This window comes from Impatiens glandulifera, chromosome 5 (assembly GCF_907164915.1).
Source record: "Impatiens glandulifera chromosome 5, dImpGla2.1, whole genome shotgun sequence".
NCBI lineage: Eukaryota > Viridiplantae > Streptophyta > Magnoliopsida > Ericales > Balsaminaceae > Impatiens > Impatiens glandulifera.
The window spans coordinates 22,000,059-22,016,057 of NC_061866.1; the positions used below are offsets into that span (position 1 = coordinate 22,000,059).

The following is a 15,999-nucleotide window of genomic DNA, read 5'->3' on the forward strand; positions in this document are numbered from 1 at the left end:
GAAATGTCTGAAGGTACACGTAGTTAGATGTCTTACTAGCTATTCGCATACCTTGCGTCTAAGTTGGGTAGACGTCTGTCCATACGACGTCTAACCATGTGCATCTACAGGAGCCTAACATGCGTTTGTTTAGACGACGTATAACTACGCCCGTTTACAGGTGCATTAGACGTCTTTCTAACAGGTAGACGTCTAACCAGACTTAATTTGCAAGTTGTTTAAACAAGTTTTCGTCTAAGTACGAAGTACCTTTAGATGACTAATCAGAGCAGACTAATTAAGACCTCCGTTTATATATAATGTCCAGTCATTGAGACAACAAATTCCCCCTCAATTCATGCACGTATAATTAAAACAATTTAATTTAGATCAACAAGTCCTAAAATATTTCTAAAGTAAGAAAACTTAGTCTTGGGGAGTGGCTTCGTAAACACGTCTGCCACTTGCTGATTTGTTGGGACATATTCAAGGCGAATATACTTCTAACTGGCATGCTCTCGAATGAAATGATGTCTTATTTCGATATGCTTCGTCCGAGAGTGACACACCGAGTTATATGTATTCGCAATAGCGCTTGTGTTATCGCAGAAAATGGGAGATTCTTCTGCCTCAATGTCGCAGTCCCTTAGTTGTTGTTGAACTCACAAGAGTTGAGCGCAGCAGCTTCCTGCAGCAAGGTACTCGGCTTCAGCTGTAGACGTTGCGACAGACGTCTGCTTCTTGTCGAACCAAGACATCAGACGATCACCAAGAAATTGGCAAGTTCTACTGGTACTATTCCGATCAATTTTGCACCCTGCGTTGTCTATATCTGAAGTTAGATTTGAAACTAGAATCATTCGGATACCACAATCCCACATTTTAAGTTCCTTTTAAATATTTCAAAATTCGCTTAACAGCAACATAATGAGATTAATCAGGATTAGCCTGAAATCTCCCGCAGAAACTAATATAAAACATGATATCTGGCCGACTAAAAGTAAGATAAAGTAGAGAACCAATGATCCCTCTATAGGCGGAGATGTCCACACTCTGGTCATCTTCATTCTTGTCAAGTTTGCTCGAGGAACTCATTGGAGTAGCTGCAGACGAGCAGCTTTCCATGCCAAATTTCTTTAAGAATTCTTTGGTGTATTTGGCTTGGTTGATGAAAGTTCCTTCTTCAAGTTGACGAACTTGAAGACCAAGGAAGAAAGTTAGTTCTCCCATCATGCTCATCTCGAATTTGTCTTGCATCAACTTGGAAAATTTCTCACATAATTTGGGGTTAGTTGACCCAAATATGATATCATTCACATAGACTTGAACAAGAAGAATATGAGAGTCTTTAAAAAATTTAAACCATATTTTATCTACATTGTCAATAACAAAGTCATGATTAAATAAAAACTGAGTTAGAGTGTCATACCAAGCTCTAGGAGCTTGTTTGAGACCATATAATGTTTTATCAAGTTTAAAAACATGATTTTGCAATGAATGATCTAAAAACTCAAGTGGTTGCTCACATATACATCCTCATTTAAAGTTCCGTTTAAAAATGCATTTTTCACATCCATTTGAAACACTTTAAAATTCTTAAATGATGCATAAGCTAGGAAGATCCTGATTGCTTCAAGTCTAGCCACAGGTGCAAATGACTTCTCAAAGTCAATTCCTTCATCTTGTCAATATCCTTGAGTAACCAATCGGGCTTTGTTTCTCATAACTAAGACATCTTCACTAATTTTGTTTCGAAAAACGCATATAGTTTCAATAACCGATTGATCAATCGGCCTTGGAGTTAGATGTCACACTTTATTTCTCTCAAATTGATTCAACTCCTCTTGTATTGCATTAATCCAGTCTGGATCAAGCAGTACTTCATTAATCTTCTTTGGCTCAATTTGAGAATTAAAGGTGGAGTTTGCCATTTCATCCAATAATTGGTGTCTGGTCCTAAGAGGAGCATTAGGATTACCAATTATTAATTCAGGTGGATGATTTTTGTTCCATCTAAAGTTTGATCCTAAAGGATTAGAAATCTAATTAGATGGCTCCGCGTCGTCCGAACTATCAACAATCTGCTGACTAAAAGTTTAGACGTCTGGTTGACTCTCAATCGGTTTAGCCATCTGATTAGACGAATGACTCATGTTGATCGTAGCTTCATCATCGCTATCAGATTCAAGACTTGTCTCTTATAATCTGTTAGCAATGTCAATGGAGTCGTTAGAATTATTTTCAATAGATTCATCAACAATTTGTGTTCGACTATTAAATACTCTAAGAGCTTTACTGACTGAAGAATAGCCTAACATGATTCCACTATCTGCTTTAGCATCAAATGCGGTCAAATAATCTTTCCCATTGTTGTGAATGAAACACTTACACCCGAATATTCGAAAGTATGAAACTGTAGGAATTCTACTAAAGAATAGTTCGTAGGGTGTTTTATCAAAGTGTTTATTGATTATTGACCGATTTTGTGTATAGAATGTTGTGTTTATGGATTCTGCCCCAAACTTCTGAGGAACACCTGAGTCGGCAAGCATAGATCTCGTTGCTTCCTTCAGTTTTCTTACTCTTCTCTCAGCAATACCATTTTGCTGTGGAGTTGTGGAATTAGACAACTCGTGTCTAATACTAGACTCCTCGAGATAGGAAATTAGGATTCTATTAGTGAACTATGTTCCTCGATCACTTCTAATCTTGATAATGTTTTAAGATTTTTCGTTTTGAAGTCTTCTAAGAATCTTAATAAAATTCTCAGTCGCCTGATCCTTAGATTGAAAAACATATCCCAAATAAATCTTGAAAAATCATTGCGAGCTAACAAGCTAAATATAAATGCTTAGAGCTTATCTCGTTTAAGTTTTAAACTTTTAAACAAGTTCGAGCTCGACTAGATAAGACTAATGAACGAGCTCAAACGAGTTTTTTACCGACCCGATATTCGAATAGTTGCGAACAGCTATTTTTATTTACATCCTTAGGCATATATATTTTGTATTTAAGCTTTTGACCTATTATACTTATCAACACTTGCGTGAAATTATGTATTATTTACTTAATACAACATACTTTATGCCTTAAAATCTAACTACATGAAAATATATTTATGTTATCAACTCTTTCAGAACTAATATCATCACTAAACATAAATTAATTAAAGTATAATGTTATAAATGTGAAATTATGTATTATTTACTTTTTTTGGGGGAAAAACGACTTAGCGTCATTTCATTAAAAATTCTCAAAAATGGGAAAAAAAATCACAAGTTTAAGAGATCATTATAGACAAGCCTAAAATGATTTTGAAGTCGTAACATTCTGAATAAAAACTAAAAAGCTAAAAACGTAAATGAATTAATTGATTACAATACTTTCAATTCTAGTGAGTTTAAAAAACGGTAAATTCCAATTCCTGTAGATATTCTAGTTCTGCTCCGTGCTTGGAATTCTTCTCCACGTTCTCGCGAGGGAGCTGCAATCCGATACAATATCTTTCCATAACTCTTCAACGCTCCTACGGGTTCTGTCATATACCCTTACATTCCGTTCCAAAGCCGCATTTGAACACTCTTGTTGCAAATCTATTTCCCTTGGTTTCGAGTAGCGTCGCTTCTTTGATTTCATTCCATTCGCTCAGAAAACTGATAAGCTCCAGACTTTTATAGAATTTGTCTCAAAGCAACGAAGCAGTACAGCAGCTCCTGAATAGGTGATCTATGGTTTCTTCATTTCCTCTACATAGAAGACAACTCTTGTCCAGGATGCTCATATACTTGCTGATACGATCACAAGTGCTGAGTCTTTCCCAGAAGGCGAGCCATAGGATGAATTCGTGTCGAAGGATAATCTTCGTTGACCATACAAGAGGAGCTCATTCTACTTTCTACGCTTTTTCCCGGGTTACCTCCCATATTTTCTTCAATACCAGCTTCCTATTGTCCACGTTCCCATGAGGGCGCTACAATCCGATACAATAACTTTCCATAACTCTTCAACGCTCTTGCGGGTTCTCCCATATACCATTGCATTCCGTTCTTGCCAAATGTTATACACCACTGCTTTAAAGCCGCACTTGAACACGCTTCTTGTAAATCTATTTCCCTTGGCTTTGAGTAGTGTCGCTTCTTTAATTTCATTCCATTCGCTTGGGAAACTGATCAGCTCCAGGCTTTTATAGAATCTGTCCTAAAGCTCCAAAGCAATACAGTAGCTCCCGAATAGGTGATATATGGTTTCTTCATTTCCTCTACATAGAAGACAACTCGCGTCTAGGATGCTCATATACTTGTTGATACGATCACGAGTGCTGAGTCATTCCCAGAAGGCGATCCATATGATGAACTGGTATCGAGGGATAATCTTCCTTGATCATACTTGAGGAGACCATTCTACTTTCTGTGCTTTCTCTCGGGTTACCTCCCATATTTTCTTCGATGTCAGCTTCCTATTGTCCACGTTCCCGCGAAGGTGCTACAATCCGATACAATAACTTTCCATAACTCTTTAATGCTCTCGCGGGTTCTGCTATATACCCTTGCATTCCATTTTTGCCAAATGTTATACACCACTGCTCTAAAGCCGCACTTGAACACGCTTCTTGCAAATCTATTTCCTTGGCTTTGAGTAGTGTCGCTTCTTTGATTTAATTCCATTCGCTCGGGAAACTGATCAGCTCTAGGCTTTTATAGAATCTGTCCCAAAGCTCCGAAGCAATACAGTAGCTCCCGAATAGGTGATATATGGTTTCTTCATTTCCTCTGCATAGAAGACAGCTCGCGTCTAGGATGCTCATATACTTGCTGATACGATCACGAGTGCTGAGTCATTCCCAGAAGGCGAGCTATATGATGAACTGGTATCGAGGGATAATCTTCGTTGATCATACTTGAGGAGACCATTCTACTTTCTGTGCTTTCTCCCGGGTTACCTCCCATATTTTCTTCGATGTCAACTTCCTATTGTCCACGTTCCCGCGAAGGCGCTACAATCCGATACAATAACTTTCAATAACTCTTTAATGCTCTCGCGGGTTCTGCCATATACCCTTGCATTCCATTTTTGCCAAATGTTATACACCACTGCTCTAAAGCCGCACTTAAACACGCTTCTTGCAAATCTATTTCCTTGGCTTTGAGTAGTGTCGCTTTTTTGATTTAATTCCATTCGCTCGGGAAACTGATCAGCTCCAGGCTTTTATAGAATCTGTCCCAAAGCTCCGAAACAATACAGTAGCTCCTGAATAGATGATCTATGATTTCTTCATTTCCTCTTCATAGAAGACAGCTCGCGTCCAGGATGCTCATATACTTGCTGATACGATCACGAGTGTTGAGTCTTTCCCTGAAGGCGAGCCATATGATGAACTGGTGTCGAGGGATAATCTTCGTTGACCATACAAGAGGAGCCCATTCTACTTTCTACGTTTTTTCCCGAGTTACCTCCCATATTTTCTTCGATGTCAGCTTCTCATTGTCCTCAACTTTCTATTCATGAATATCCGGTCTGTCGTGTAGTTGTATGTTACTTATATGATCAAGTATCATCTGTCCTTGTGAATTTCTTCTCAATAGTGACTGAGTGAGTCACAATTCCCGTATTTAATGTCTCTGATTTTTGCTTCTGCACAGTCCCTTCTGATACGGGTATTTTGAAACTCCTCCTTGTGGATGATAGGCTGGTTTTCGAACCAGAGGCGTGCCAGAATAGAGTGTCTTTCCCGTCCCCTAGCTGGATGTCATAATGATCTGCAATATCGCTTCTTAGTTTAAGAATGTTTGTTAGAGACCAGCTCATACCTTCATGAATTTTGCAGGTCCAGATGCTGGTTTCGTATTTCATAAACCTCGTATGCACCCATTTGATCCATATTGACTCCTGATTGCGCTCCAAAGCCCACAGATGCTTGAAGGTGAGAGTTTTGTTCCACTAGATACAGTTCTTCAAGCCGATGCCTCCCTCATCCTTCGGTTTGCAGAGAGCGGTCTATTTGACTTCCTTTCATCCTCTTCCACTACTGTCTCAGATAAAGTTCCTCATCAACGTGTCGAGCTCTTTCATTACCTTCTTCGGAATGACCATCTGCTGCACTTAGTAGCCAACTATGTCCATGACCACGATTTTGATAAGTTCGATCCTTCCTGTATAAGAAAGTTTTTTCGCTGCCCAACCAAATATCGTGTTTTTTACCTTTTCAATCAACGGTTTGCAGTGTGAGATCTCGATTTGCTTCGCGGTTAACAGAATTTCTAAGTATCTTACGGGAAAGTTACATTCCTTGATGTCCATGATGTTAAAGATGTCCTGTTTTGTTTCGTCCTTAACGCCTCCATAAAATGCCACACTTTTATTTTTATTAATAGTTAAACCTGTAACCTCATAAAAGAATGTTAGTGCAGCCTTAATAGTTTTATGGAATCAATATATTATTTACTTAATACAACCTATTCTATGTCTTACAATATAACTCCATGAAAATATATTTATGTTAAATTTTTTTATAATTAGCTAAAATAATGGGTTAATAATTGTAAGGTCATTGGTTTGAAACTTTTAGTATTTTTAATTTAAATGACCGGTCTAGATTATGTGTTAATGACTTGTTTACACCCCCAAACGATATATGATGCAAAAATTCAGTGATATAAATAAAAGACGCTTTTAATTATCTATTTTGTGGGAATTCCTTTAATTATCCACTATTTAACTATTAATATTTTTGTGTTTGGTTAGGATAATTTATAAGTAATTAACGATTAATTAAATAAATAACTAAAATTTCCAAGATTTTTAAAAGAAATCTAAAGTTAAAAAAATAGATATCAATAAATATTATATTATATTAATTAAATGAAATGAATCTATCTATCTATCAAATAAATGAGCTATATGATCAGATCATGTTATAATAATCGAAATGAGGAGCAACATGTTCAGATCATGTTATAATAATCGAAAGAGGACAAATGAGTGACCTGGTTTCCACAAGCAAGAGAAGAGAAGAGAAGAGAAGAGAAGAAAACTAGACTAACCTTTCCACTCAACATACTAGAGAAGGAGGGAGATGGAGAAAATCGAGAATGGAATACCAGAACAAACTGAGAAGAAGGATTCTTCAGTTTGTGGATTCGAATCTCTACATCGCCTTCTCCATGCGAACCTCAGCCCTGAAAGTTTCCAGGTCCACACTCTCTTCTCTCTCTGTTAGTTGCTTACCTATTTCTGTGTATTTAGATCGTTATGGACCCAAAAGATCGGGACGGTTGTTATCCCAGTCAGGATTTTGACTACGTTACCTTCTTCTACTCGATAATTCATTTACTGATCTAGCATCTCAATATGTTTTTTCTTTGGGCATAGAAAGTGAATTGTGTTATGGAAGATCGTCACTGATTTGCTAATTCTCATTATTCATTATTGTGATTTTCAATAGAAAGTTCATAGAAATAGATACAATTTGATTATCAATATCAGATTAAGATTTACTCTGATATCTCTTACTCAGCAATTATAAAATGCAATAAATTTCTCTTCTATAAGAAGATTTTCATTCTCACTCTTCCTTTGAAAGGTTATTATTCTTAATGTAAAACTTTTGTTTCATTTATGACTACAATAACAGAGATGGAGTTGGTTAGAATTTTATTTTTAAAGTTCATGTGTTTTTTACAAACTGACATTTTTTCATCAGTCCCCTGTACCGAGGAGACTGCATACACTTAGGGAGTAAAAACCAATGTCACACAAGTTATGATAGTGATTGTCAATAGTTAAACTTAATGAATCCCATCAACACAACAACAAAAAATAGACTAATAGTCGGACAGTAAAAAATGCAACTAAAAAATAATCAATGGAACAACTGTCCCCTTCAATCACCTCTCATTTGCGAGGCAAATTCACGTGTTGTGTAGTTCAAGACATTCTGAAGCCTGAACATTTCTCTTTAAAGTTGAGACTTCGTTGTTTTATCTTGTTTCTTTTCAACATTTCTCTGAAGTGAATGAATACTGACTCAATCATTTGTGTTTTGCAGGAAGTCAGCCGTCTGATCTCAGGACTGAATTGTGGAAGAGCACTTGAATCCATCACTCTCCCAGAGGCTTCTAAAGCATTATCTTCAGAGCATGATTTTGACCTTCAGGTTTGCACTTCCATGTTTTCTCTTCTTACCATTAGTGAAGAGAAGAAGACATGGATAAAGATAACATAATAATTGCTACATAAAGAAAACAGGATATATACTGTTGAATTATCTCTCCAACTTCTTTAGAATTTGTGCAATTTTGCTTACACTAAACATATGGTTTGTTGTTAGTCATTCTTTTTATTACACTCAATGTCCTTTAAATATCTGAATTTCTCATTAAACCTTAACTCAACATCTAAATATTATTATCCCTCTCTCAATATTTCTACATGGTATCAGAGTGTTCTTGAGTTCTTTCTCGACAATTTTGTCATTTCAAAAACTTCACCTTATATCTCGGCCGAATATGTCTCTATTCGCGTCTCGACAGATTTCTGTCCAAAATTATCACTTTTCACTTCCGTCCAGCGATACTTCGGCGATTCAAAGCCAACTCACTGTCATACAAAATTCAGCGACACTACAACGATTCAAAGTCCACTCGCTGTCATCAACATTCAGCAACACTCCGACGATTCAAATGTCACTCGCTTTCCTCATCATTTTCTCTTAGGTGACTGACATACTCACCAAAACTCTTTCCCAAGTCGGATTTCGAGAAATATGTGGGGGAGTGTTGAATTATCTCTCCATCTTTTTGGAATTTGTGCAATTTTGTTTACACTCGACATGTTGCTTTGTTTACACTCAATATATTTCTTGTTGTCAGTCATTCATTTTATTACACTCAGTGTCTTTTATATATCTAAATTTCTCATGTAAACCTTAACCAAACATCTAAATATTATTATCCCTCTCTCAATATTTCTACATATATACTTATAAATATTATTATTCTACCAAGGTAACCCAGTGGTAAGAGTTGGTTTAAAATATCAAAATGTCACGGGTTCGAATTCAACTGGAAGCGGTTTGAGTTAAAGCGGAGTGTCATGGATGTGGGGTGTCATGCTAGTTCTTCTTAATTTAAAAATAAATGTGGAGTGTCTATTTCAAAAAACACATTATAATCATATATATAAATATATTTTTTGAAATAGACACTTCACCACATGATATAAATGGCTAACAGCTTTCTTAACCCATTCTAAATAATAACATATTCTTTCCTGTAAACATTTCTTAAGTATTAAATTGTTAAACAGAATATTGTTGTATTTGCCATTGATTGAAAAAAATCGAATTACCCAAAGTAGTGTCTCCTTGCATAATATAAATTTGACCGATGCTGAAGGTGTCCTTAGGAAGGGTCCCATTGTAAGAGGAGTAGTATTCTACATTGTTGCTTTTGTTGTTCATGTAAGCATCATATACAGTGATCATTATTTTTAAACAGGAATATTAGAGTTATAAAGGTAGTATTCCTCCCACGTAGGAGGCCATTTCTTACTACTGATAAAACTAGTTGGAAAATTAAGATTGATCATTAATGAGTTGCTTACGTTTTGTAGTTCAAATATGACATTTAATTGGCTTTCTTTCTATTTGATGCTAACAAATATGTAAGAGATCAGCTGAAATGTACACCTTTGCTAGGTTTCGTTTAATTTCTTTACCCACTGTTTGGTTGTGATAGGCTTCAATGTAAAATTTTGTAGGCATTCCATTTTTCTGCTGACAAGGAATTAGTCAGACAACCTCGGATAGTTAGGGTTGGTCTTATTCAGAACAGTATTGCTTTTCCAACAACCTCACCACTTTTGGACCAGAAAAGAGCCATCTTTCAGAAATTGAAGCCCATTATTGATGCAGCAGGTGGTGCAGGAGTTAATATATTATGCTTGCAAGTGAGTTGTGAGGCTTTAGCATGAAAAATTAATAATTTACAAAGGCTAATATTAATATCGTTGTCTAATTCTTCCTTTCGCCTGACTTTTAATTTACCCTTGATGCAGGAGGCTTGGATGATGCCTTTTGCCTTTTGTACACGTGAGAAGAAATGGTGTGAATTTGCTGAGGAAATCGATGGAGAATCAACACAGTTTCTGCAGGAGTATGCAAGAAAATACAACATGGTCATCATAAGTTCAATTCTAGAGAGAGATGTGAAACATGGAGAGACCCTTTGGAACACCGCTGTTATAATTGGTAATAATGGAAACATAATTGGCAAGCATCGTAAGGTATTTAATTACTTTCAAGATTTTAAGAATTGACACCAATAGAAAGAAAAATACAAATAAGAGTTATGACATTCAATCTCATATTGAGAGAAATCCAAGAATTTCATATTTCAGAAGGTGAGATGGTAGAAGTAGAGAGTGGCAGTGCTAGGTCAACTTCTGGTTTTTACATCATGACAACCGAACAATCTGACCCATTTAGCTGTATTTCATAGTATCTTTTCTTTCTAGAAGCAGAGATGATGTCATGTCTTGGCATCCTCATTTCTTGTATTGGGCAAGACAATTTCTGTAATTATTTTTATAAAGGATCCCAATTCATTTCATTGCGAGGTGTTTGTTTGCTAAACATACGTAACACATTCCCAAAGATTCATCCTACACAAGCTTTCTCCTTAATTCATAGTGATTTGTTGGGGCCTTCTAAAAATTGTGTCTCCTTTGTTGAGACCATACTTGTATGACGTGTGTATCTCATGAAAGAAAAAACAGATGTGAACTGTACTTTTCAAGCCTTTGTCAAGATGATCTGAACTCAATACTAAACCCCATTCAAGTTCTAAACATAGACAATGCCTAAGAATATTTTAGATCTCACCTTGAAAAATACCTTTAACTACATGGCATTGTCCCTACTAGTTCTTGTGTGCACACTCCCAAACAAAATAGGGTGAGAAACTGTGTTTGGGAATGATCTAATTCCGGTAGGAACATTCATGTAAATCCTTAAGTCTCCAGTAAGAAAAGCATTTTGGATGTCCAGTTGGTCATGAACAATCTTTGTTGGCGGCTAGGGAAAGAATTCGTTATTGTGTTTTAGTGCTCATTGATGTTGTTTGGTACCTGTATGTTATCGAAGAGGTTCCTACATTATAGGAGATTATGGTTATCTCTCTAAAAACTCACATGAACTAACTAAAGCACTGAAGTAGTGGTTGATTACCATTACTTTCTTTATTTTTAATTTCACATAATTCAATATAGAAAAATCTGAAAAGTTTTATCCTCACCAAATCTCTCTAAAACTCAGAATTTCCCACACGATCCATTTTTTGTTTCTGCTTCAATTTTGTTTTTTACTCACAATATCTCACATATGACAGAACCATATACCTAGAGTTGGGGACTTCAATGAGAGCACATATTACATGGAAGGCAATACTGGCCATCCGGTGTTTGAGACAGCTTATGGAAAAATTGCGGTTAACATTTGCTATGGCAGGCACCACCCTCTTAACTGGTTAGCTTTTGGCTTGAATGGTGCTGAAATTGTTTTCAATCCATCTGCAACTGTTGGGGAACTTAGCGAACCAATGTGGCCAATTGAGGTTTGCTTATTATTTGCTTCTCAAATTTTTTAAAGTTATTTTTTTCTTGTGTTTTTCAATTACTACTCAGGCTTGATAAAAACAGTATATCTACCAATTACCACCTTTGTCCTTACTGAACTTTTCAAGTTCAAAGTTTCATCTTTCTTCCTCACATTAAAAGAATTCCTTCTAACAGTTGATGGTAGCCACACTTTATTTTATAACTATTCATTTTAGTTTCACTAACTGATCGGTCATCAACTCTCAAACCTTTAATAGTGTTTTGTTTTATTTTTGCTCAAAGACGTATATGGCCAAATCCTTCTATGACAAAGATGCATCATCTTATCGCACATCTACTTTTTAATAATTCATGCATATATTTTCATTCATCCAAGCTTGCCAAATATTTCTTAAAGATAGCTGATACATATACTCTTAACCAAATCAACATCAAATTTATGGTGTCAAGTGGGTGCCAAATCATTGTGTTGGCATCTACATTAGTTTCTTAAATACATAATGGTGAATACTGAATATTAAGTGTTAACGTTGAATACTGAATATTAAGTGTTCAATGTTTAATACTAAATTTTAAATTCCGAATGAGTTAAGTATTTGAAAATAAATGTTGAACAAACCAAACAAAAATATATTAATTTTAAGTACTTGATCAAACGTGGAACTATTGCCGGTGAAGTCCCTAAAGTATATTTTACCTTTATAATGACATAATTTGATTAATTTACAAGATTAATGTTATCTTTTGGACGCTCTTACTATATAACCTAGTTGAGTCATCCATATCTTACTGAATTAAGCCAAATATATATTTTAGCTTAATTTAAGCTAAATTACAAATGCTTAAGTGGTTTTGAATAATATTTATGAAACAAACTTAATTCAAATAACATTTAATCCTTTATTATAATCACATCTGCTTGCATGTGCAAGTGTTGATACACTATTTTGGTCGATGAGTATTTGTATTAATTTTTCTGCAGGCACGGAATGCTGCAATAGCAAATAGTTACTTTGTTGGATCAATAAACCGTGTTGGAACAGAGGTATTCCCAAATGCATTCACTTCTGGTGATGGGAAGCCTCAACACAACGATTTCGGCCATTTCTATGGGTCAAGTCATTTCTCTGCTCCTGATGCTTCATGCACGCCATCCCTCTCTCGTAACAGGGACGGGTTGCTCATATCAGACATGGATCTGAACCTCTGCAGGCAGCTGAAAGACAAATGGGGATTCAGAATGACAGCTCGGTATGATGTTTACGCCGAACTGCTTGGCCGTTATGTTAGGCCTGACTTTGAGCCACAAGTCATTTCTGATCCTTTACTTCACAAGAAGTAGATTTATAATCCGCAAAAGTGAAAGTGTTGAAGGAACTGTAATATTTAAATAATTTGCAGTGGAAAAGTTGCTTCAGATTATTCGCGAATAAATATAGGGTATGATTTGCCACATTGTTATTATCTCTAACTTGTGCAAAACTTTCAACCGCTTATCCGATTCTGGTTTAAGAGTGATTGGAGGATTCGGATATGCAGAGATTAATTGTGGGTAAGGCCTCTTCAGGCTCTTTGTTGAATTAAAGGAGAATACTTATATCACACTTAACTCTACAAAATGGCAGAAATATGTATGTTTGGAATTAGTGGCATTATTTGTTTTAGCTTTAGTATAGTTAAAGGAATCAAAATGGAGTTGGAAAAACTGTCTAGAATAGAGAACTGAGCTCAATTATTGGCAAACAAAAACTTGATTATGGGTGTTATGGGCAGATTGAGATGCCGTTTTTTTTTTGGAAAACTTTCTCCCACAATCTAGGAAGCTGTTGCTATTGAAAGAAGAACCATCTTGTTAGGTAGAACAATTTTACGAGAAAATAAAATTTCCTTCTTGTCGGAAACTTTGGAGCGACGATGTTATGTGCTTCGTGGATAAGATTGCAGCAGAAAAAGTGATCAAAATAGAGTTAAAATTGTCGCCAAATTTCAACTTCTGCCACTTGGAAAACTCAAAGTTGCGCGTGTAGTCGACCGAGTCCACTTGGATACTTATGGCTGGAGGATGTTGATGGAGTTGGTGTCGTGAAGATCGATTGTTGAGCCTGAGTAAATGTCTTATCTGTGTGCTGATTTGGTCAGTGGATCCTACATATGAGCAGAAAGGAGTCTGGAATGTCCAATTGCATCAAAGATGCACTGACCGATGAGACGATTTTGGTTTGTCAACGACGTAGAATCACTATGCAACGAATTTGACAAAAGTAACAAGAAAAATATTATAAAATGATGTGAGAACATCAAATGAATTTAGAGGGTGAGAATATATATTATTTAAAAATAATCTATTAAATATAAATAAAATTATCCAAATGTTTATTTTTCTTAGCAATTGTAGGCCAAAAAAATCAGTCCCTTACAAACTTTAGTTATTCTACTAGTTTTATGAGTTGTCACATCATTTCTTTATTGCGAAACTATGAAAGAAGTTATTAGTTTTTTACGTTTGATTTTTTCTTTTCTTTTTCGTCTTTCTTCTTGAGAGATTATTTTTCGGTTCCGTGATTATTTAGGTGTAGGAAAAAGGGTTTAAACGTTGTGGCCTGCACACATGTTCGAATGCACACATGGACGAATGGACGGTCTCTACTACGATGTTGATGACTTTAGACATGACTATTTTACATCATTTAGTTAAAGAAATCTATTTTAGATATGTTCCAAAAACAAAACCTCTTGTTCTAATATAATTTTAAGGGCCATGCCTGTTATGTTCCTAATCATTTTCTATTTTTCGAATGACATGTGACTAGAAAATGTTAGGAAATTGTATAGAAAGCATATATATGTATAAGAGAGGGTAAAATGTGATTAAAACCTGAAATTATTCCAATATTCAATGTTAATGTATTTAATAGTTAGGTTATGCATGTTATACATATATTTAGTGAGTTTGGATCATTATTTAATTCACTATCAAATATCTATTAAACCATGACATAAAATATCAATAAACTAATTAAAAAATCTCACTGTCTTGCCTTCATATGACATGCACAAGTTAGAATTGACAGAACAAAGTTATAGATATATTGGTCATCTAGATCGTGTAAAATTTTTAGATCAATTTGTGTTAAAATAAGTTCACAGTTGGCTCCTCCAAAAAGTTAAACCAAATAATCAAATTTAGGTTTTATCAAGGACACGTTTTCTTGTGGCCTTCAATAGACACATATAGAGTTTGAATTTTGAAAGATGTTGATTGACGTAGGTAGATACGAGGGTGATCTAACATATAACCAAAATTCAGAACCATTGGAGATATGGTTGAGTCGTAATCATCTCTCAATGTTTTCCAAATTTATGAATATTCATTTTTCGAAAATTATCAAAAACTTATTTGATTTACACTGAAAACTTTAAATAATGACCATAGATGACTTATACAAGTATCAAAATATTATTTACACTATTTAAGCATACCAATTGAAGTCCAATTCAAAGATTATTTGAGAAATACATAAGATAGTTCAAAATAGAAACTAAATTTATAAATTACACGAGAGAGATCAAGATTGATTTATAATGGTTTCTTATCATATAAGAATCAAGAGGGGAATTAATCAACAAATCATAAGAAATGAATTTGGATCATCAATTGCAGTAAAGAACAAGAACACAATACAAAATTAAAAGATTGAATCAAATGGGGATTCTATTAAATTGAAGTATGTGTTACATGAATTTTGGGACTACAGATAACTTAGACTATTTCAATATACATGATTAATCTAGTACTAACCTTAAAAGTTTTCATTTTGCTTAACTCTTCCTCCTAGGGATGGCAATGTTGGGTTTGGTTGGGGAATATGATTACCATTCTCGATTCGATCCCTGCTATGATCCTCAATGGGGATTTTAAATATAAACCATCCCCGCCCAAATCGGGGACAGTGTTTCCCCAAGATACACCAAAACCGAAAATATAAAAGAATCAAAATAACTAAACTAATCTAAAACCGAAATTATCGTTGTTAAGATTAGATCCAAGAAATGTTGTTTTAACAAGAGGACATAAAAAGAGAAAAACCCTACATCACTAGAAAGATGGGGTGAATATTGTTTATATTAATTAGTAAGAAAAATAGTAAAATACTATACAAAATTATATTAGCAAATAATTAAACTAACCTCAAACCTTAAATCGTCCTCATAATTCAAGAGCAAAGGGAGATGTAACCAAAAGAAGTAGAATTGAAGTATCATCAATAGAAATATATGTAAAATAGGAAGACGAAGAGATCACAAAAAATCATTTAAGTAGAAAAGAGAAGATATAATCAAAATTATAAGAAACCTAAGATCACATAAGTCACAAACTTACATAAAATGATAAAGCCAATAAAAACC

General features: G+C 35.1%; 1 protein-coding gene across 1 annotated transcript; it reads left to right on the forward strand.

The window, feature by feature from the left end:
- The first annotated feature begins 6,948 nt into the window (after nucleotides 1-6,948).
- Nucleotides 6,949-13,056, forward strand: LOC124939852 (beta-ureidopropionase). The gene is made up of 6 exons (XM_047480306.1): nucleotides 6,949-7,168; nucleotides 8,024-8,131; nucleotides 9,736-9,924; nucleotides 10,033-10,260; nucleotides 11,364-11,588; nucleotides 12,575-13,056. Exons 1-6 carry the CDS (start codon nucleotides 7,052-7,054, stop codon nucleotides 12,932-12,934), a joined length of 1,227 nt encoding a protein of 408 aa, XP_047336262.1. The 5' UTR covers nucleotides 6,949-7,051; the 3' UTR covers nucleotides 12,935-13,056.
- The last annotated feature ends 2,943 nt before the right edge of the window (nucleotides 13,057-15,999 follow it).

What these genes read in the sequence shown, in the direction of transcription:
- LOC124939852 (XM_047480306.1), top strand. Translation starts at nt 7,052, where the DNA reads ATGGAGAAAATCGAGAATGGAATACCAGAACAAACTGAGAAGAAGGAT. An exon ending in TCAGCCCTGAAAGTTTCCAG is followed by an intron (nt 7,169 to 8,023) that starts GTCCACACTCTC and finishes TGTGTTTTGCAG; the next exon opens with GAAGTCAGCCGTCTGATCTC. An exon ending in AGCATGATTTTGACCTTCAG is followed by an intron (nt 8,132 to 9,735) that starts GTTTGCACTTCC and finishes AAAATTTTGTAG; the next exon opens with GCATTCCATTTTTCTGCTGA.